Source organism: Haplochromis burtoni, unplaced genomic scaffold, assembly GCF_018398535.1.
Source record: "Haplochromis burtoni strain Fernald_Lab_line unplaced genomic scaffold, NCSU_Asbu1 Contig_179, whole genome shotgun sequence".
Lineage (NCBI taxonomy): Eukaryota > Metazoa > Chordata > Actinopteri > Cichliformes > Cichlidae > Haplochromis > Haplochromis burtoni.
The window spans coordinates 700671-724407 of NW_024582540.1; the positions used below are offsets into that span (position 1 = coordinate 700671).

The window sequence follows — 23737 nt, forward strand, 5'->3', positions numbered from 1 at the left end:
GTGGGTCGACCCGCTGTAGTCGAGTGTTTGTGTGTCGGTGTGTGTGTTCGTCTCAACGTAGCACGAAACGTGTCTCCTCTCAGCAAAGACACACAAACGTGAGACGTGCTAGATAACGTTTTTGTTTTTTTTCTTGGTTTTGAAAGTTTTCTTTTTGCCGCCTTAAGATTGTTGCGATTTTATACTATGTATATTAAAACATTCCGCTTGTAAAACGTAATATTTATCCGCCAGGAGCAGCCGACTTCGTTTCTACTAAAGAGTGTCCGCTTCTCCTCCCCTCGATGAAGCGCTGCGATGCCCTCTGATTTTATATCCCTCCTTAGCTCGGATATCGACCTCAATTCCCCCAAATCTCTATACTCTAAAGGTAAGATTTATCTAAAGGAAGGTTACTGTGAGGTCGCTAATCCATTTTGTCCTTGTCTAATGGGAACTAATATGATTGTCTTGATAGCTCATGTTAAGCTGCTAGCTAGCAATGGTTAGCCTCTTTTCTGCTAGTAGCAAGACTAGCTAGCATAGTTAGTCAGCTCGACTACCCTTGCTGGTTAGTTGTCCATGTCACATGCGTGGAAAAGCATGGTATGTTAGAATAGTAAAGTAAATATAACAACAATTACGTGTGTTTTTTGGTTACACTTGTCATGCAGATTGATGACTAGCATCATTTTAGTTGCCTATATGAGCTAACACAGCTTTGTGAGGTCGCTGCCTACCCACCACATTGTTCCGTGGTTTAAGGTACTTAAGTAGTGCTCGGGTTCTGCAGAGGTGTGTATTTGTGTGTGCGCATATCGCATGGATGGAAAAGTAGTGCATGGCTGTCCTGTGTTTTCTCCTTGTTTGGTTTTAGCGAGTGACAGTCACTCTGTTGTTTTGGTTTGTTTGGTGGAATCGAGCCAGGGTATCCTCCTCACATTCTCTGGTTTCACTGAAAGAATGCAGTTATTGGCCCTTCAAAGCCTAGAGAGTGCTATTCTGCCTATCAGGATAAGGGGCCCTCTAGTGCCAAAATATATTTTGCCTCTAATATCGCTGCACACTTGTCAGCCAACTGTTATGTTATTATTAGGTGGGTGTTGCTGCATCTCTGGAGTGCAGAACCGTTAACTAATGTTGCATTTAGCTTGGTTAGAGCAGCACTTTGCCTGTAAGTCTGTCTTTTCACTTTTTAAACATCGCCTCAATTTAATGTGCAAAGCAACTGTCACTGAATTGCTTACTCTACTCAGGCAGCTACCATGCATTTGCTTGTTTATGAGGGAGGCTTGTATATAAACTATTGATCCTAAAGTGCAAATGTAACCTGAGACACAAGAATTTATGCATATTACTTTTTCTAAAAACAATGGTGCTATTTCACCCCTTTGGGTTTTTCCCCTTACATTTTAATCACATTAACAAATATTATTCTTTCCTTTTTTATTTTTTTCAAATATTATTTGTACCCGACTGGCCTGGGCCTTAACTTGCCTGCTGGTCCCACATCTGTCTGGCTGCTATGTATAGGGTGCTCATGAGCCAGCAGAAAGCTTTGCTCTGTGACCCTGAAATTCTCAGTTGAGACTGCCATATGGTCACACCGTATCACATGATGACTGTTTATTTATATCTCTGTAATTGGGTGTGCGCTCTCACGTTGGGGTCAAGGTAACAGACATGCTCATCAACGATCTATTGGGAGAGCTCATGTATGTCAGACGATGTGGGTGAGTAGAGACAACTGACCAAGCTGCCAGAATATATTGCATTATTTAGTGGGTTCTGTTTTTTTGTTTGTTTGTTTTGAGGAAAATGTGAAATCTCAGAAGTTACAAATAGAAATAGTAACGCAGGGTTTACTGAGAAGCAAGCAGGGTCCTACTGGAACCTGGACAGCTCAAGAACTTGTGCCTGATTTTATTACTGCGACAATACATCATAAACATATAACTAATGATCAAGATAGTGATTTTTGGCTATATTTACATAAAAATTATGCTTACTGGGAGAGAAACAAAGTCTCTTCCTCTTTCTCACAGCAGAGAGACTGTTGTTCCTGTGTGAGGAGAGCAAGCCCTCGAGCAAAACTGTAACGGTGTTTTGTTTTTTGTTTCTTTTCCCCCCTTTTGGCTGATTTGAAAAACAATCTGCTAGAGGGAAATGCAAAGTGGCTTCGACCTCGCAAAAAATGAGTTAGCAACAGCAAGGTGAATTGAAACGTGATGAACAGACAGACAAACTGGGATGCTATTTCCAAATCCAAGTGCTGAAATCCCAAAATTGAAAACCAAATACCTACCCAACAGATATAGAGATTAGGGCTGCCCAGTTAATTGATTAATCATGAACATGCTTTGACCCCCTACAGTTAAATAAACGTGTTCAAGGAATATTAAAAATGTTTGCTTTCCCACACAGTGCAGTGCATTAAAGCCACTGAACTTTTATGGACTACCTGGATGACTAACAGTGCATTAGAAGACAGCCAATGACTGAAATTAAATGTCTAGCACAGCGAAATGTGTAGAGCTTGTCCCCCGAAGTGGAGCATGAGTCGTTGTTTGGAAATGACTCGAATTTAGTCGAAATGACGTAATCCTAGAAGAAATTATATGCAAAGAGTGCTGTAGAGTTGTGTCTGCATTGCAAAGCATTACAACCTGGTGATTGAGCCGCATGAAAACACACCACAGACTGGCGTATAATGAATGCACGAAGGATGAGAAAAACGGTGCAGTGGTTGCTAACAAGATCATCCAACACCAACTCAGACGCTCATGAAAGCGCACCTGTACCTTCCTAAAAATTACTTACTTACATACTCGATCATGTCTGTTTGGCCAAAGATAAGTGTCCAGTAATCACAGGACATAAAGAGAGGTCCAGAAAAATTGTCAACATACTTAACAAAAGTTTTGTTCATACCCATCATGCATGTACAGTGAATTGAGTATTTTGCTTTTAGGAAATCCAGTTAGGCTAGGTGAACAACAATTCACTGCAAAGATGTTTTAATTCACAGGAAAGTAGCGCAATGTTTAAGTGAAAACACTTATTGAATTGGGTATTGGAGAATGTGTAATTCTACTACAATCGTTACTAACCAATGGTAAAAGCAATAGATATTCTAGTAAGTGGTTGTGATTGGTGTGGGTGGGATATTGGTTTTCTCCTCATTGTTACCTTATGTCAGGACACAGATTTTACGTTACTCTCATTACTGGGATTAAAAAAAAAAAAAAAGAAGCATGTTTTGTTTGTAGCATATACACAAGGGAGATTTACTTCCACAACACATTTCTCCCACAGGTTACATACAGGATACATTAACCACTTGTCCCTGGCTGCCTTTGCTTTGTGTAATATGTTTACACTCAGTACAGACATTCACTTGTTTCTTTTTAAAGAAAGCAGGCCCTTCTCCCATTGTTATGTCTCTCAGGTATAAATGTAGGCCAATAGTAAACTCTCCCTTGCTTTAATGTTAATAGCCCTGCCTTCCACTTTAATGACTGCAGTCTTGTGGGTAATTTTTGGCCGTCCTTTAAAGGTAAAGCATGGGCTGACTTCACTACAGTCTAAAGACAGCAGTACTTTCCAGTGAAACCTTTTGAAATATTTAATTTATTACAAGACACTCAATGAAACCATGATTATTCGAAAGTAACGATGCCGTTAAGTGTTGGACAACAAAAAAGCTTGCAACAGCCTATAGCAATGGGACAACAGTGTGCAAGTGCAGCTCTTGCTACTTACTCTGGCTATGTTGAATGAAGGCACAGAATCCAATTCAATGTTATTCACGTGCCACAATATATGATGTATCCTGGTGACTAAGTAAGATGGATGTCAGTTAACTTGTTACTAAAGTTACAAGTAATAACTTTAGTAACAAGTTTCATCTGCTTCTTTCATCTGTGTAAAAGTGGTTTACATTAGGATACATTAGCTAAATGATGGCTTCCAAGAAAAAAAGTCTCAGGGGTGGACGGCGTATTTTTGTTTTTTTTTTCAACAGGCCGTACCTACTTAGACAAAGTAAGCAAAGGGCTACATACTGGAAACTACATCCAAAGTGCTTTATCATCATTTAAATTAGCGTACATTGTGCCAATTTTCTGATGTACACCACTGCATAGTCGGCTTTTGAAACAAATTGCATTTGAATCGATTGAAAGAACAGTCATTTGCCTTAAGACTCCTTCATTTAATGTTGCCATTATTGATTTCCTTTTTTTGGGGGGGGATTTTGCCTTTGTGTTTCTTACATGCAGAAATTAATAAATAATAACGCCTACACACACCAGGTGGTATCTGTGGCCCCAAGGACTGCTGAGCTTGCAATAAATGGTGAACTATTAATGAAACTGGAGTTAATTTTTCATTCTGTTATGTGCATGACATGCATGTGCACATATCTGTGTATTCATAATTACCTGAGACATTTCCTCTTTGAAATATTCTTTTAAAGCATGCTGCCTCATAACTTTAAATCACAATCAAGTTTGTGTTTGCCTTTTCGGTGCACCTTTGGCGGCTTGTTCATAAATGCAGATTGTCTTGTGCAGGAGTAGAAAAGTCAATCATCTCCATATGTTTTCTTTTAATACAATGTCCTTAGAGTTGTTTTTGGACATCAGACAGTGCTAGCTGTTGCTTGGTGTAGAGTGTTGAAATCTCCCCACATGACACAGGTTTCCATTTTTGTTTTTTTGTTTTATCCTCAAGGACCAGTGAAATTCAGCCTCACTTCCAAAAAGTTATACAGTTTCTCTAAGTGGACAAATGGTTGGTTCAGTGGGGACAGGGCACAAGTTAAAGGCCACAGAGCTTCTGTTTTTAAAAGTCGAAATGCGTATGGCATGTATTACATGTAGACTCAGTTTGTACACTGTAGAGACCAGAGACTACTTTTAGAAGCAGCTGATTGTTGCTCAGATATGTAGTTGTCACAAAGTTGCCTACATATATTAGCAGAGGACCATCTTTTGTATGGTGTTGTTTAATAATTAATGTGGCCTTGTGGTTTCCCTCTGCTAACATCCACATCCCCATGCATGCTCACCTCTATAGCTACAGCCACAAGCAGAATCCATAAAATTATGATTAGGAGTACAGTACAATCAATTTACACTGTAGAAATGTTGTTTAAGTAATTTTGTTAAACCTTGTTTATCCATCTGATTTGCACTAGCAGGCTGAAAGCAAATAAAAATTGTATTGGGCCATTTCTTGCAGTAATTTAAAATTTAAGATAAACCGTTAGCTTTAAAAGCCAAAATGGCATTTTTTGTGGTTTAAATGTGGAAAGTAGCTTTTATGTCGCTACTCTGGCTTGACCATATTGTTATGTATTCAAAACCATAATTAAAGCACCACTGTAGGTTGTGATGCGTTCCCCCCCCCCCCCTTTTTTTTTAACATGGAAAAAACAAACCAAACATGTGCTTGTCTAATCGGTTAATTGTTCTAAGTCTAGGTTAAAGTCAGTCCACCTCCTGGTAGGTTAGTGTGCTGCAGGCTACTGTTTGGACAAGCTTATAGATTTGTCCATACAGACTTGTCAAACGTGCTACTGTAAAGCAAAATAAGACCAAAATGTAGTGCAGGAAGTGTATTTTGTGAACTGGAGAGTTAACCTACATTTTAAAACCTATTTTAAGGATTGGTCAGAAAACCTTTTAAAGAGGTTTTTATCTGTTTTGACAGAGGGCAGTTCTTAACCCTAGAACACTTATGTGCAGTTTTATAACACTGTCACTAATGTCAGGTATTTTTTACCTGATATCATATGCCTGATAAAACATACTTCCCATCTGAATAAGTAACCTAATATGTGGCAAATTGAAGTACTCTTGTTACATTTCCCCTTAAACAACGTCTCATGAAATGAAAACAGTATCATTGGGGGACCCTATATAAACGCTTCAAAATGAGTAAAAAATAAATAAACTGAGAATCGTAAACGAAAATATTGTTTAAAAATTAAATAATAGACATAACTTTTTCTTCTGCCCACCTCTTCCTTGTCGTGTGAGCCTTGTCCAGAGAAGGCACAATCTCTTTGCATCGCTGACAACTGTGGGAGAAATAAACAAAAGATGGCATTTGACTACAAGCACGTGGGTGAAAATCATCCGACGTTAGTGTTCTAGGGTTAAGCACAGGTGACGAATAAAATTAAAGATAATTTTCCTGGAGGCATTTCAGGACAGTGATGACTGACGAGACTGGCTTCAAGGACTTTGCTGTACGTGCGGAAGAAGGTGTGCAACAAAATCCAAACAGCAGCTGTTGACACTGCAGCAGTTTCTTAGTATGGTGTTTCCACTAATTGAAGCACTTAGTATACTGTTTCTCACACACATTTAAAATTGAGATAACATTTGTTTTCAAACTTCAGGATTTTTTGTATATGCTGCAAAACGGCTTCTAAGCCCACAGAGTCTGTTTAAAAAAGTAAAAATAACATTTTCTGGTTTTCCTGAAAAAGTGAATCTATCACCTAGCTTTAATCAGCGCTACTCGTTTGATGTTGTTATCTTTGTAAAGGTATACAGAGTGGTTCCGCCACTGGAGGTTTATATACAAATGGGAAGCTTAAAAAAGAAGCCCAGGTAGCCACAGAGCTGCACTCTTGGGGAAAGTGACATTTTCACCTACAGAAAGCTTGTTTGGTTTTGAAAGTTATACTTTTGGATAGATTAAATAGGTGAGGTGCAGGTTTATGCAGGGGTGTGGACGCACAACTTCTGCTGGATTTAAATTTAAACAGGAACATTCAAATGAAATTGATTTCAGAAGAATATTTGTTTTACCACATTCATTTTAATTTAATAATCGCCAGAAGCCAAAATTGTACATGAAAATAAAAGCCCTACTAAACATTATGGCTGTTGGACTCTTTCAACAAAGCATTTGGAAATGCTGCTGTTTAGTTGATGGATTATTATGAGCATTTTTTTTTTTTTTGCTTTAGATGGAATTTTAAATTCAAAGAAAATAGAGAATAAATGGGAGAAAATAACAATAGGGCTCCAATTAATCATTTTTATTTCAAGTCTCCACGAGCACAAGTCACAGCACGGTTTGAATATAGACACACTCTTTTGCATATACTGCACACCCTAAACTGGAAAGTGTGCTTCAAAAGTAAAAATTAAATCGCTGACAGCAATCCAATCTGTGCATTTATGAACCTGAAGTGATTGACTCAATAACAATGTGTGGTTATTGGCCTGTGTCACAAGGTAATTGAATCTTGTGTGTGTCTCAACCTAATATTTGTGCACATTTAAACAAATTTGTGCTGCAGGTAAACATGCTAATCATTATTTTTGGCTTTTATGATTCATAAAAGACTCCTTAAAATGCCTCTGATTTGAAAACATTTCTTGGGTAGGTTTCCCACCACGAGCAAATCCTTTAGGCTTAAACTGCACTGTGGTGAACTTTTAGAGGGGTAATTTAGTAGAGCTCTGAGTTGTAGTCAAGAAGATTATAAGATTCTGTAAAGTTTATTTCTAATAAACAACCATTTGTAGTGCATGTGTGCTGTTTTTTTTTTAAAGAAAAAAATCCTATGAACAATGAACCCTTTTACAGTTTGACTTTCTGTGCTTGTTTTGTGTTGCTGTGTGACCAGCAAGCACCCAGAGAGAACGGGTGATTTATACCCCTTTCAGGCCAACAGTGACATTCTTTAACACAGTGTGGACTCCTTTTGATCTGTCCAGTACATGTAAGCCTTTTGCCAACCTTGGCAAGAGGGTACCCAGCTTAGTGAACAGCAATTTCTGTCCTTTGTTTTTTTATTATGTGCTGCTCTTTTTTTAGCAGAAGTGCCATGCTACTCCTGCACATGTGTTGGGAGTCTATGAAGAGAACATTTGTTTGCATGTGATTGAATACTGAAGCATATACATGGTAGGGCTGTGCGATATGACCAAAATCTCATATCCCGATATTAAGACATCTATCGTCCGATAACGATATAAATCACAAAAATTTAACATTTTCTATAAATTCTGTGAATCTCGGGCAGCTCGACTTGCGTGAAGTGTTTCCAGCAAGGGGATTACGTACCTGGAGTCGAGTGTTTTAACTGATACATGAAACTATACATTTTTAGACATAAGTTGTAACGGCCGCCGTTTTCTTTGAGTATTTATTACACAGCGTGCTGCGGGGAAAAGCCTGTTCTAACGTTTGAGTCTAAGGTTTTTTTTTGTTGTTGTTTTTTTAGCACCTGGCAGCTCTTTTTTTGCTTCTCATCCGTAAACAATATGCATCTTTCACGTGATACAGTTTATTTTGAAAAGTCTCAACAGGATCTTGAGCTTTATTGTGAAAGGTTTATGTGGAACAAGCGGACACGCGGTGGTTTTACCGTCGTTGTTGCTAACGACAACGCATAAAAACAAACGCTTGTCTGTCTGTAGTGTGGTTATATTAAATATAAGAGAAAGAGAGAACTTTAAGAAATTAATATAGCCACTACAGTGACCATCAAAACGATGAAAAAATATTGCCGTAAACAGTTTATTTTGCAACACCACGAAACAAACAAACGATAGCGTAAAATGAAACAATAGATGTTTTTATATCGTCATCCGATATATATCGTTATATCGAACAGCCCTAATACATGGGTTCAAAGCAGGTGACAGCACATGTTCAGTGTACCCACTATGCATGCTTCTATTGTTCATAGGGATACTAGTTAAAGCTGAGGTCATGTCTCGTTGTCAGTCAATCTGTAATGCAATCAGCAACAAAGACTCACTTTCTTCATGCCACGCACCACAGGCAAAGATTGAGGGCTGTTGTGATATTCGTGCACACAATCAGACGGTTGCTGGCAGTTCTCTAGTCTCTGAAGCTTGCTGTGAACAGGTTCACTTAAATCCACGTTTTATTTTTCTAGCTGCACAGGAAACTGATCTCACCGAGATCTGTGAAATATCACAGCTCTTTCTATATTTGTTAAGAAAAAGAAATGAAACTTTCTCTGGCCTTTTGACATTTAGATTGTGCTATTCATTCAGCAGTGCTGTAAGGGCATTTGATGCAAACAATAGCAGATTTTATTTGTTCATTGTGTGAACTTTGGTGATGCATTGCCACCAGCTCAGCACCATCACTGACATCACAGAAGTGCAAGATCATGTGTCTTGTCAGCGTCATCGCTCTGTTGGGAACAAAATCATAGGCAAGTGTTAGATGACTACTACGCATCCTTGGTGCTGTCGATGCAAAGCTGAAATATCCATATCAAGGTGTTGATAGGTGCCTGTTTCTTAGCAACCGCACTACCTAATCATGTGTTTATCTAGCATCAGATCTGATTTATTCCAGTGTGGCTGCAGTGGTCGTTATGTCTACAAGGAATCATGTTGCCATTAAATATCTTCATGACTCTGTGGGTTTTATTACACCAAACCCCACGGGAGGCTAATTTAGTTCATCATAAGATACCCTGTGTTGTGCTAGTGTTGACTGCAGAATTTTTAGAGGATTGCAGTATTGCTTCCACTTGTCTTCGGAAAGCAAATAAGGAAACAACCAGTTTTGGTGAGATACTGTAGGAGTTTTGTTTTTGCCATGAAGCTTGCATTAGTGGAAGTGAAATTGACTGTTGGCAAGGTTCTATTTTGCGAAGAATTGTGACGATTTCTAGAACTAAGCTCCAGCAGTTGTATTATGACTTGGACTGTGCTTGCGAGCAGTTCTGCATTAGCTTCAGTTTGAGGCTAAGATGGCTGCCTTATGCAACCCTTGAGGCCTTGTTTTCAGTAGAATAAGTTAGAACATTGTGTGCTTCATGTTTCCAGGGTTAAATTGTGACAACACCTATTTGAGTTAACTGGCAATAAAGGCAGATGGGTTTTTTTGTTCTATTTTTAAAAAGTTGGAAGCAGTTGTGACTTGAAGGTTGCTATTTTCATCATGGTCCACCGTTCCTAACAGGTTAAAAGGAAACCTGCTGAAAATGGGTATTTAAAAACAGAATATTTTCATCTAAGAAGAGCGGGTATGAATCTTTTTTTTTAGTTGCATTGTCCTCTAATTACCAATAATCTCATTTATTTTTCAGAAACTAATTTGTATTCTCCTGCTCATCCTTTATGGCAGAGTCGGTATATGACCTCCTCCCCAAAGAACTCCAGCTCCAGCCATCGTCCACCCAGACAGACCCACCCACCATGAGCCAGAATAGTGGGGGAGAGGCGGGACCTCCCCCCTCTGCAGCCTTGGCGTCAGGTGAGCTACCTGCTCAGTCCATGAAAACCATGATCTGGGATCAGTTTCTCTGTAACAAACTATTACCCAAGTCAGCAGGGGTAAAGAAATGTGGCCTTGTGTGAGTGACTGGGGGCAACTTCACCCTTTCATCAGTTTCCGAGGCAAGATTTGTGACTAAATGGGATTTTAAATAGGCTAGTATGTATTAAGTATTTCAAAACTGCTGACATGACGATACATGGTTATTACGTGTTAGCTGGGCCCCATGTTATACAAGGGTACAGCACCAACAAGTCAGTCGGGGGTCAGTTCTAAAGCCCTTCTGTGCAGCTAAACACAGGATTTATTCAAATATATGTTGTAACTTTAAAATTTTCCAATATTATACCGTATTGATGTCTGTTGTGTTGTTGTCTGTCAGCATCTTTTACTGTTAGTGGTGGGCGATCCTGTTAACTAGCAGCAGCATGGAAAGTGACGTTGCTTATGAAGCCTGACTTGACACTCGCTGTTTGCGGGCCTAGTGAAAAATTTCAACACCCTTAGCACCTGATGTGAAGATATCATTTAACTCCACACAGCTGTGTGCTCAGTAGTGTTGTGTACTTTGGTACAGAGGCTGGAGGCAGTGTTGAGAGTATTTTAAACAATGGAGTTGAAGCTGCTCTGAACCAACTCTACAGTGGCAACATTTTAACCACTCAATGTTTTGATTTTTTTAGAGTGTTAATAAAAACATTTCAAAACATATCAAGCACCATGACAGCGTTTTACCTTTTATATTCACCCACTCTGCAAACACACCTCCACCACCTCACCTAACCAGTTCACAGTATAAATCTAAATCTCTAAAAAAATATATATATTTATGTAGTGTTTTAGACTAATGTCTTAACTGGTCATTTAACACTCTTTGTGGCCAGGTTCCTGAAAGCGTGGCCCACAGGCCAGGGACGGTAATTTTATGCATCTTTTGAGTGTGACCAGGAAAAAGCGTTCTGCCGTTCATGTTATTCAATGACAGTTCAGATCATTTATTGTATGTATTATAGCTGAGCAGATAAATACCAATTTGAATTCCCCTGTTTTCGCCATCACAGCAGACTCAACCTTTGCATCTTTGACAATAAACACCAGCTACATGTACAGCTACATCAAAATTTTAAATTCAGAATGCAGCGTTTGCATGCTGACATGGCCTCTTATTTATTGTTTCACCTATGATTTGGGTTTCTTTTTTTTATAACTTTTTGACGCTTGTACTAAATTTTATTTTTCCCTTGGCTCTTAATGTTAATAAAAAAAAAACCCCATCAGATTGTCTCAGCTTTACAGATCCAAATCATCTCCTACAACATCCCTCATGTTATGACGTTATATAGTGTTTTAGAGTTGGCATATTGCATTTCACGTTTTCAATTTCTTTCGCTTTATTTGAGTATTGCCCTCTCTATAGTTTGAGTTTTAAATGCCTTTAACAAAAGTAAAAGAGATGCATCTGTTGCACCGTGAACCGTGCACAAGTGTTTGACTCTCATGTTACAGAGTTGCTAACATTTTCACTAATTACAATGGTTTTGTCTACTCATGAAACAGTGAAGTTGCCCCAGCAAACGTTGGACTGTATTTTTCAATATCACTTATCAAAAGCAAAGAAAATGGCCTGATCTTGGATCATGGTGCATTTTGATGTTCTTGACATCAGTTAAAACTGTGAAGGATTCTAGTCATGGTTTTCATCTAAAAAGCAAACTAACCGGTGAACAATCATGTTGGAGAGAGCGCGCTTTTTCTTTTTTTTTAACGCTGCCTTTTTACTATCATGTCTGACCCAGCTGGCCCTAAGCAGTGCTGATCAAAAGCATGACTCATGTGATGTCTTTTAGATCATCATTAACCAAACAAACGTGCTTCCGAGTGTCTATAAATGATAAACTTCAAAAGATACTCCTTCCTTCAGTATATTAACTCATCCAGTTTACTCATTGACAGAAGTTAAGTCTTGAATGATCAGCTCTCTTGTTGCTCATTGGCTGTCTCATTTTTATTGCAGGAAGTGCCCTCTGAGGCAGGGAGTGTCTGCATATAAAATGGTCTGCAGTTCACTGCTCCATAGGTCAGAGGCTTGTTTATTCTGTCTCCATGGCTACGCTCAGTCCCAACCAAATATTCCAATTGGCATGCGCAAACTACTGTTTACTATTGAATGCACATTGCACAAACTCTACTGTAAACCTGGCAAATTTAATTTGGCGCCACATTATCAGCTTGCAAATTTGGCTGTACAAGAAAGTTTGACCAGATTTTGTTATTTTTCTTTCTGGCAATGTGTATGTAACAATTTGTAGCTTGCTTTTGTTTTTGTAAACAAGGCATGTCAGTTTTGTCACATTGATTTTTAATCAGAGGTTTTGTAGGAAATCAAAACATTGTGGGACCTATAGTACCCTTCTCAACTTTAACTTCAGAACATTTGGTCAGTGCTTGACAGCTCTCGCATGCACAGTGAGAGCACATAACCCACAACAGTTTGTTGAAATTAGAGTTGGGAAGAGGGGAAATCTATACAAATCATGCACAAATTCAGCTGCTTGAATGGGACTGCTAGCCTGCTATGTGGTGAACATCTGTCCTAACTTTTATATCTATATGCACTACTACAGATGCCACCTCTTCCACCTCCAGCCCTTCTGCCTCTTCCTCCCTCGCCATAGGCGTTACATCCTCTGGCCCCTCTACCTCATCGTCAGACCATCTCAAGGTTGCCCAGCATCTCCACTCCAGCGGAGGAGATGGCGCTGGTGTTTCAGAGATGCAAGGTGCGGAGGGTGCCCCCAACAGAGGCAGCAGTGGAGCAAACGCTACAGTAGGGGATGTAGGGCCGGGAGGGTTGCCGGGGCTAGGAGTCCAGCAGCCCCAGAACACTCCATCAAAGCGAAGGACTGTGTTGAGCATATCCCCACCACCCGAGGATCTGTTTGATGACAGCCAGATGTCTTGCCAAGAGGAACCTACCATATCTGGTGCACCAGGTCCCGACTCGGAGCAAAGCAGCAGCATGTGGGCCGATGAGTCTGTCTCGAACTTCAGTTTGATCAGCTCAATCTCCTACAATGACAACACAGAGGTGCCACGCAAGTCTAGAAAACGCACTCCTCGCCAGCGGCCCGGTCCCAAGCCTGCTCCTCCAGAAGACAGCATGGATGTGTTTGATGCTGACAGCGCCAAAGCCCCTCACTATGTGCTATCCCAGCTGGGCACAGATAAGACCAGTTCCATATCCAGGTATGGTGACACTTACTAGAGTACATTCTGTCTCTTTAGGTCAGAGTGCCTCTCCCCTTTGTAGGAATACATTAAGGTCGATTAAAGTTTTGCTTGGGGTAATTGGATTCTTGGATGTCACACTAATGTCATCATCATTTTTTGTCCTCTGCAGCTCTCTCGAGTCAGGAACTGCAGTGAAAGGTGGGTCACTGTCTGCTCAGTTCCCTCAGAGGAGTGATGGGAAGGAGCTAAAGATCCTGGTGCAGCCAGAGACCCAGCACAGAGCTCGCTATCTGACTGAGGGCAGCAGAGGTTCTGTCAAAGATCGTACACAACAAGGATTCCCCACTGTCAAGGTTGGAGTACAAAAGCTTCCAGCAGCTTCTTAACAAACGAAATATTACCACCAAAGGAAGAAGCTGCCGAATAAGATCGAATATAACCAATACACTGAGTGAGGAGTACTGCACGAGAAAGATTGTACTAGCACTGCCCACGTGCTTGTTTCCTTTCTCCTATTTCAATAGATGGCATTTAACATGGATAACCTACTTGTCTCTTTGATTTCATTTCTTTTTTAAAAAATTTTTTTTTATTAAATCAACAGTAAATCCAGTACTCGCACTGCAAACAACCAAACAAGTACCTTTACCTCTTGATGATAAATCAGGGTAGGGATAGTGAATGAATAGTGATTGCCTTGTATTCATTATTAAAGTAATAAATTCTTGACATCGCTCTTGAATGGCTCAGTGGTTATGAACAGATCACATGCTTCTTTTGTACCATGAATAATGCTGACAGATAAATGATTGAGTTGATTGGCAAATGATTAAAACTTTTATATTTAACTGAAAATCTTTCAGGGCTGAGGTGTTTTGTTTTTTTGTTTGTTTTGGGTTTTTTATTAGAATCTGGAAAACTAATTTTATTTTTTATTTTTTTGTCTGCAGTTGGAAGGTGTGAGTGAATCAGTTGTGCTGCAGGTGTTTGTAGCAAATGATGCAGGCAGAGTGAAGCCTCACGGTTTCTACCAGGCATGCAGAGTGACAGGACGCAACACCACTGCTTGCAAAGAGGTGGACATAGAAGGCACCATAGTTATTGAGATTCCTCTGGAGCCCAGCAATGACATGACACTTGCGTAAGGAGTTCTTACAGATAATTAAAGACTAGTTATTACTTGCAGTGTTGATATTTAAAAAGTATTTGGTATGTGCTTTTGTATATTTAGTTATCCCTTCCTTCTCCTTCCTGTGTTGTTTCTACAGGGTGGACTGTGTAGGAATTTTGAAGCTCCGTAATGCAGATGTCGAAGCCCGCATTGGTGTTGCAGGATCCAAGAAGAAGAGTACACGAGCCAGGTTGGCCTTCAGAGTCAGCATCCCCCAGCCTGATGGATCAACCCTGACTTTACAGGTTCCCTCATCGCCGATCCTCTGCAGTGAGTAACAGCCAACTAGGATGCCTGAAACAATTTGATGGCTAATATTTATAATATGTTTTAGTTTTATGTTATGTTATTAATGATAGTTTAAATCTTCTTTTACTCTTCAGCTCAGCCAGCAGGAGTGCCAGAGATCCTGAGAAAGAGTCTCCACAGCTGCTCAGTGAAAGGAGGCGAGGAAGTTTTTATAATCGGAAAGAACTTCCTTAAAGGAACCAAAGTTACTTTTCAGGAGAACATTACAGGTGTTGTAGCAATTTCTTTTGTCAGTAGCATTGTAGCTCGATGTCATGTGTGTGTGAATGGTTTTCTGCATATAAACCCTCTCAAATCTTTTTGAATTCTCAGATGATAATTCCTGGCAAGCCGAAGCAAAGATTGACATGGATCTTTTCCATCAGGTATATGCAAGTGGGGATGATGGTTATCCCCTTGAGTTTTTCACTGAATAATCTAAGCTGCTGTATCAAACCTGTTTTTTTGGCATACACTTGACACAAAAATGTGATCTTTTTTTCCAGAATCACTTGATAGTGACAGTCCCTCCGTTTCACAACCAGTCAATCACTTCTCCTGTTTCTGTGGGTATTTTTGTGATGACCAATGCCGGTAGATCACATGAAGCCCAACCCTTCACCTACACTCCAGACTCAGGTAACAGCAAGCATGAAAGTTACATAGTTCACGATTTTCAGCCGTCGTGGCATTGATGGCTTTTAAATGTTGACACTTATTGCTAAGTGTGACACTTATGGGCTATTTCTGTTTTGAAGAGAGTGAATAGAGCTAACATAGTACTGTTTTCAGATAGTTATAACAAGTTTTAATAGCACTACACCATTATAATCAATCATATAGACAAATCTAATGGCTGATTAAGCAATGCCGCAATTATTGCTGTCACAGACACATTTACCCTAATGGCAAAAAAAGATGTAGGGATCACTGGCAGTCCTTTGTGTTTCCACTAACAGATGAAGGTTTAATATGTAAATGTGTAGCAGATATAATTGGTCCTGACATTGGAGCATGTCTGGAACAGGTGGCATAGCATTCAGCGATCTTATTATTAACAAGGGATTGTAGTAGCAGGATGGTAGTTTATTTAAATAATCTGAATTATTTGTTTTATTGTTCTTTTAGGAGATGTAGCATTTAAGAAATGTATAATTATATGTCTCAGCAGTTGATTTATTGTAAGTGATCTCTACTAAAAAGTCTTGGAATATCGTATTGATTTACTTGAAATCTGCAAATGTCAAATACATTTAATAAAACAGACACTTTTACTTTACAAGGTTATTTAATTGTTTTTTCTTCTTGTGTTTCATTTAAAAAATTAAAGCTCACAATGGCACAGAACTGTCAAAGCCCCCCACCAGCTGAGATAAAAACGGGAATTGTTTAACTCACTGAAAATCCTGTTTAAGTGGATCTATAAGTTCATATCAGCGTAATGTTGGAAGATGAAAGGGGACTTTTGTGTGGGTTCAAGTAATTTTAGGCACGGTGAAGCTGGTAGCCTGAGTCTGAGTGACAAGGGGAAAAGAAGAAACTGCACAGAAAATAAAAAGGAGGTGGATCACAGGAAAAAGTGGGAGAGTGAGAGGGAAATGGTGAAGGTGCAGGGTGTCAAAAACAGCCTCCATATTTAAGACACAGAACGCTATCTAATCCGCTGGATAGAAAGGTTTACTAACAAAATGTGTCAGAATGCTTTGCTGCTGTCAGGCCCGTCATCAGAAACATCTATTTCTTGGTTTTAAAATTCCTGGTTGAACTTTGGAAACTCCTTCCTTTTTAAGCTGGATGTTGAAGCTTGGTAGTTTTAGTTGATTCAATTTAAGTTTAAAACAGGAACACAAAGTGGCTGTTTGCCATGCGCAGTCTAACAAGTAATATTCGTAGTTGGATTACAAAAAGCGTTTTGATGGTAAGTGGTCATGGTAAAAGTAGATAATACCCTCCTGGTTTGTATGGTTGTTGCAAACTGCCTTGTGCTTGGTGTTGGATGGGTTTTGTTCTCCACATCATCCATTAAAAACATGGAACATGCAGCTTGTCATGTATTGTCATGTGTGCTAAGCTCGTCATGTAGATTTCAAGTGCCTAATCGTTGCCATCTCACATTCTAACAGTCCTTTTCTCCACTCTTACCTCCAGCTGATAACTCAAATGTCCTGACAGTAAAAACGGAGGGGATATCCATGGTCAAGACCTGCTTATTTGATACCCCGATCAAATCTATGCCCTCTGAACAAACAGAAATCTCTGACCAGACATCCAAACGGCAAGAGGACACACCTATGGAAGTGTCTAGCAATCCACCATCCACAGAGGTCTTCAAAGTAAGATACCCCCTACTTTTTGAGGAAGAGATTTTAAAATATTTACTTGAGAAATACGGTCTGTAACACTGTTTTTCTTTCTCAGTCATCCCCTGATCCACTCATCACAGTGCAGCAGACTCTGGACCTTGGCTCTAGTCCTCATCCAGGTGGAGAGTCCTTTCAGAGAACAATGCCCTTACCATCAGAAGATGTGGACCTTCCCCAGGCACCCCCGGTCTTCCCTAGCTTAGAGTCCCTCAGCACAATACAAAAGCAAGAAATTGCCCCAACAACCTCCTTCTCTGTATCAGGAGACACCACAATACCACCTGTGACACCAGAAGTCCCCCAGCAGTTCCTTAGAGACCCCCAGGAAAGCTTGTCACCTGAGAGTTCCAGTAGTAGTGCAGGGGTGGTGGTTGTGGCCATGCCACAGATAGCACCTTCCTCTCAGGCACAGCCACAGCAGTCCCAGGTCTCCCTCTTTCCCCAGGAAGAGGTGGCCCAGCTGGAAAGGGCAGTTAGAGAACTCCAGGGGGGAAGTAACACCACGCTCCAGCAGGTGTTAGAAGCAGCTGTAGCTCAGCAGCAGCTAAATTCTGTGCTGTATAGCCCCACACCTTCTGCAGAATCCCTTCAGCAGCATGTCCAGGAGAACATGAACAGCCTTAGACTGGGGAGTACAGATAATTCACTGTCAGCACAGCAACAGCTACAGATACAACAACAGGAGCAGCAACAACAAATACAACAGCAGTTTCAACAACAGCAACAAATACTTGGAAACCTTCAGCAGCAACAGCAGCAAGTCATCAACAACATACAGATGCAACAGCAACTGATATTACAGCCACAAGAGCAACAGCAAATTATGGAGAATATTCAACAACAGCAACAACAATTGCAACAAAATCAGCAACAGCAAGTTCTAAATAATATTCAGCTTCAGGATCAGCAACAACAAAATCATATTCTTACCAATTTACAGCAACATCAGCTGCAACAGCAGCAGCAACAAAATCAAGCGTTGAGCAGCCTACAACAGCAACAGCAGCAACTTCAAGAGCAGCAGGTTTTGGAGAATTTACAGCAACACCTTCAGGCCAGCTCTCTCCTTCAACAGGCTGGAGAACTGCTTACTATCCAGACTAGCTTCCCAACACAGCCTCCTTCACACACATCCCCCCCACAGCAACTCTTCCAGTCGCCTAGGCCCATGGCCGAAACCCAGGGGTCCCAACAGCAGGTCCAGGCTGCCCTCATCCAGAATACCCTGACCGTACTGACTAGTGGCAGTCTCAACTCAGAGCAGCAGTCCACAGGATCAACCCTATACCTGACGCCGAACCATCAGCCCCAGCAACAGCAGCAGCTGGCATTCATCTCCTCCATGGAGACATCAGCCAGCCAACATCAGTCTGTTTCAATGTTTCAAAATCAACCGCAGTCTCAAATGCAGCAACAGAGCACCCCAATGGATCAGCAGCAGTCCCCACAGCAGAACCAACAACAACCAGCGCAGCTTCCAATGGGCCAGCAGGGTTCCTTATTTCAAAGTATTCCCAATCACTCACAGGGCAACCCTGCACCACAGCAAACAGGTCTGCTTCTCTGCACCACAGATCTGAACCCACAGGCTATCGCCCCTACTATTCTCTTTAGCACCCAGACCCAAGGCCCTTCCCCTATGGGGACCATTAGCGTTGGAATCACCCAGTCAGATACAGCAGAGCCCATGTCCTTCCAAGACCAGAGCTCTTCGGGCAGCAACTCAACAACCACTGAGAACCAACAACAGAGCTTGTTCCAGGAACAGCAGCCAATGCAAGTGGGCCCAAGTTCAAGCTCCGTCCAAAACAATCAACCTGTGGAGCTGTTCATACCACAGACAAATCTGTCCAGCTTGCAGAGTACTATTGGCTCACAGGAGCTCAACAACCAGGCTCCAGCCCCCGCCACAACCATCTTTGTGGTGCAGGGTGGTGTGGGTGTGGTAGCCAGCCCTGGTCAGCAGCCCCCAGAGCAGCTTTTCCAGACATCTGTGGGTGGCAATGTGGCTTCTCAAGGACAGGCCAGTCTGTTTGTTTTTGGCATTCAGAATGGTAAGACAATTCTGATCCTCTACACCTTTTAATGTAGAGTAAATCAAAGTTACCCATGTTAAATTCTTATTTTCTGAAGAATATGGTACTATCATGCTCGACCTATTAACTTGTATATATCCATATCCGGTTCCTGGTGACTATTCTCTTAGTCGGCTAAATGAGAGGGATAAAAAAATTAGTCTGATTAGTCTAAAACTAAGAAACACTCTGATATTAAGAATATTGGACAATGTCAAAATCTCTAAACAAAGGCATTTGAAACCATTAATCACATCTATCAACAATAAATCATGCCTCCTAACTGTGCGGTACCTCACATGTTGCGTTATGAATATTTCACATTTTACTCCAGACAATGAAGAAAAGGCAAAACACTTAAAATAATCCAATGTTAAATATAATAAGAAAACATGGTACTAAAAAAGATTTTCACATATTATTAAAATATGACAAATTGACATCCGAGAAATGAATAAATTGCAACTGAAAAGTGTTGCGTATTGGGCTGTGCATTGCGAATGATGCACCTTGTTCGAAAACTCTTGACAACCACTTAATTAAAAGTTAAAATCTAAAAGAACAAATCAATAAATAATCCAGCCATTTGCTGGTCAGCAGCCTAAGCAGAGAATCCCAGACATCCCTCTTGCCAGCCACCACCTCCAACTTCTCAGAAGAAACATGGAGTTGTTCACAGCCAGCCGAAAGGTCTAATCTCTCCTGTGTATCCCAAGTGGGACATGCCCATCTGGAACATCTTACTCAGGAGACAACCACCTCAAATGACCCCTTTTGATGTTGAGCAGAAGCGGCTCTACTCTGAGCCCGTCCTGAATGACTGAACTCCTCACCCTATCACTCAGGGAGAGTCCATCCACCCTTCAGGGGAAGGGTACCGCTTCTATCCGCAAACTCATTCTTTCGCCTTTAAAAGACCTAACCCTAATAGTCTGAACAAAAAAAATCAAGCCTGATTAACAGATTTATGGCATTTGTCAACAACATTGCTCCATCTGGTGATAGATGGCTGCATAGCATCCAGGACACAATATACCGGCATTTGGCATCAATTAAAATTTGAAAGAATTAGATTAAACGGCTAGTATGTCTGATACCCACTAGTGACAGTAGTGATAATTGGTCATCTAGTCAGGCACAGCTCTAATCCATATGCTTCTTGTGTTACTCCATTGCTACAGTTATATGCTACATTTACTGTTTAATGATGGATAAAGTTATTTTCTTTTTCTTTTTCTTTTAGACTCATCCCAGCTGCTCACTTCTTCTGGACCCAGCCAACCTGCGCAGAACCAAATCCCGAACTCCAGTCACATGCAGACTCTGCTGGATCAGCCCATGGCCCAGGCTGCCTCCCCAATCCCAGCTACCATGCATAGCAGCTTGCAGAACACCCTTCAGGCACAAATGCAGACCACCTTGGAGAACGCAATGCAGGCAAACACACAAACAGCCCTTCAGTCCAGTTTACAAGGAAACATAGAAGCGAGCCTACCAACACCAATGCAGACCAGTCTACAGACACAGATACAGAGCAGCTTACAGAATCAACTGCAGGCATCCATATCAACATCGTCCAGCATGGATAAAATTGAGGACCTACTGGAAAGCCTACAGAAGCAGTGATTATTGTTTGGACCATTGTCAGCACTTAGGGGGTGAGTGATGTGTATGTAGCTCAGAGTTATACACCCTAAAAATGGCCGTGTGTAGGGGTTTGTGCCAATGCTTAAAAAAAAGTCATTTAAATATTTAAGAATTACTTGCCCTTTTTACTGAAAACCCAAATCATGAGTTCATGTGACCTGTTTTTAAGAAATATTTATCATTAACTGTAGCCTCCATTTATCCATTGTTCTTGAATTAATGAACCCACCTTTGTTATTACCCCTCTTGCAGGATCAGAGAGGCCTGTAATAACTGCTTTATCCAGCCGCACAAATGCAGTGTTTTGTTGCCAGTTGTTGTTTTTTTTTCCTGTTTCTTTTTAAAATAATGTGAGCCTAAGAGATGATGACGGTGGTGGTAATGATTATGATGATGAGGATAAAAATATTTGTGGGAAAAAACAGGAAAGGGATAAAGAATGTCAGCAACAGAGGAACGGTGACAGAGGAATGGTGCCGTGATGGGAGAGTGTTGTGAAGGCAGATTTAAAAATAAAAAACAGTCGGTTATGGAATATCAGATTGCACATAACTGTCAGATAAAGGCAGAATCTCATTTTGAGTGTGTAAACTCCCCAAGATTTCATTTCACTTTGAGACAGTGGGTGTTTTTATTTTTTATTTTTTTTATTTTGTCAGTTTGGGAGATTAGCTGATGTAAAAACAGGGATAAAATCACGTCACAGTAATTCGATTTAAACTTCTTTTGCTGTGGAGAATATGAACAATCATGCTGTTAATACACAGCTTACATTTGCATATGTCAAAAATGCCATTAAATTTGCTCCAAGAGTACAGAATATTAGACTGTACAGTTCTTTGTAGGATAATGTTTCATGTTTTCTTTTAATAACATTTACTGGCATGGGTGGAGTCTGCACTCAAGCGGTTTATTATTAGAGGCAGCACAGTTTAATATTAGTGTCGGCACCACAAGTATGAAATGAATTTTTATCACAAAAAGTCCAGTAAAGACATTGTGTTACTGAAAGCACCCTGGTGAGTTGAGGGAATATTGCACACTCATAAATGAGATTCATCCATGTGACGTGGCCTTTGTTGGCACTTCCCAGTGTTCTCTTATGTGCAGGCCTTTCTTGGTGAAATTTTAAATAGCATTCAACTATTTAGGGTGTGTTTTTGTTTTTTGTTTTTTCCTTTTGTTGCTTTTGAAAAAGTTAACTCTTTATCAGTTAAATGTGGATAGAAAAAAAACCTTTCCACTAGTGAAAATGGAGTGTTGTGTGGTTTTATAAACATTTTATCTAAAGCACTTTATAACCTCTTTTGTGTAACCTGCTACTCCTTATATCCATCCACAGCTCTCTACTGATCTAAGATGAATTTGTACTCTGAAACGTCCAGTGGGTGGGGTTTAAAAAAAAAAAAGAAGAAGAAGAAGAGGGGGAAAAAAGCTGAAAGCAGTCAGCTTTGTACAAATAGATACATCATTTTTACATTTTCTCTCATGTCAGAGTATTTTTGAGGTCTAGACAACTTTGTATAGAACGTCTGCTCACTGTTGAGTCCCTCTTTGTATTCAGTCCCAGTGGTCCAGTCAAGTCTATCCAAAAACAGCCATTCCCACAAACGGCATTGTCACTTGTCAGTGTTTGAGTGGTAACTAGGCCTTTTGTGTTTTAGACACTGACAACACATCTGAAATACTGATTCATTTAGTTTGTACATTTACATGAAGGATCTTCATTGTTTTGTTTTTTTTCTTTTGTACTAAGTCTCGGTTTTTCTCGTTGGAATGTTTTTACTGTTGTTCGTGTTGTGTTTCGATATTAAGTTTCTGTTTCTGTTTGTAGCCCGTGCAGGTTGGCGCCGCATGAAGCTGGCTCCTGTTCTTTGTGTTGTGAACAGGGGCTCACTGGTAGATGAAATCTGTTACATAGAGGTTGCCATTTTTGATTCCATCCTTGGTGCTATGTAGAGGAGTAATGGACACTTCTGTCGTCATGTTAGTACAGTTTGTACTATCAATAGCACTTGCATTCGTTTTTAGTTTGGAAGCAAAATCGAGTCTACAGTGCTGGCTGTTGTTGAGGGATCAGACTGGAGTGCAACCCACCCAGGCATACCAAAGCTCCTGATTGTGAATGGTCGCCATTTTGTCCTCGCCATCGTAACGTTTACTCATTTGCATTTGTTCGTTCACATAATGCAGCTCTCACATGGCTAACAATTCAGCATGCTGGGGGGGTTGTTTTGTTTTGCTCTTTTACAAGATTTCTGATAGTTTTGCGAAGGTACTTTGCTTCATGGATCAGTTTATCTCATTAACATTTCCACCAATTTGATACATCACTCTATTTTTCAATGAAGAGTTGACATTGTTGAACTTTCCAAATCTAATATTAGCCAATTTGGCGTTATCCCCCCCCCAAAAAAGGACGTGTTTTTTTTCTTGGAGACTTCAGACATTAGTATCGCATTGCTCACATGCATTGTTTACATTTTCATGGTCATACTCTTTTATCTTTGCAGCTGTTAGTGATCCATTTTAAAAGTAACTTATCTTTTTTAGAATTTTGTAATCCATGTATCAAAATGTAGAGTATTTTTGTAAAACTAAACTTTTTTTCTTTTTTGCTCATAGCAAAGAACTATCATTGCTAGTGTTTTGTTGGTTTTTCCCCTGAAATGAAGCGCAGGTTTATTAAGTCT

General features: G+C 40.3%; 1 protein-coding gene across 3 annotated transcripts; it reads left to right on the plus strand.

Annotated features, from left to right (window-relative positions):
• On the plus strand, positions 1-23452 carry nfat5a (nuclear factor of activated T cells 5a). 3 transcript variants are annotated; one of them, XM_042225678.1, is made up of 12 exons: positions 1-370; positions 10082-10248; positions 12894-13515; positions 13670-13853; positions 14451-14641; positions 14769-14941; positions 15055-15189; positions 15293-15345; positions 15466-15598; positions 17108-17292; positions 17378-19376; positions 20641-23452. In XM_042225678.1, the coding sequence occupies exons 2-12, from the start codon at positions 10113-10115 to the stop codon at positions 21021-21023; spliced, it is 4194 nt and encodes a 1397-aa protein (XP_042081612.1). In that variant the 5' UTR covers positions 1-370; positions 10082-10112; the 3' UTR covers positions 21024-23452. The 3 variants fall into 3 exon arrangements, with proteins under 3 accessions (XP_042081612.1, XP_005934210.1, XP_014192903.1); XM_005934148.3 differs by having other exon boundaries at positions 2-370; positions 10120-10248; XM_014337417.2 differs by lacking the exon at positions 1-370 and adding an exon at positions 12284-12346 and having other exon boundaries at positions 10121-10248.
• Positions 23453-23737: the final 285 nt, after the last annotated feature.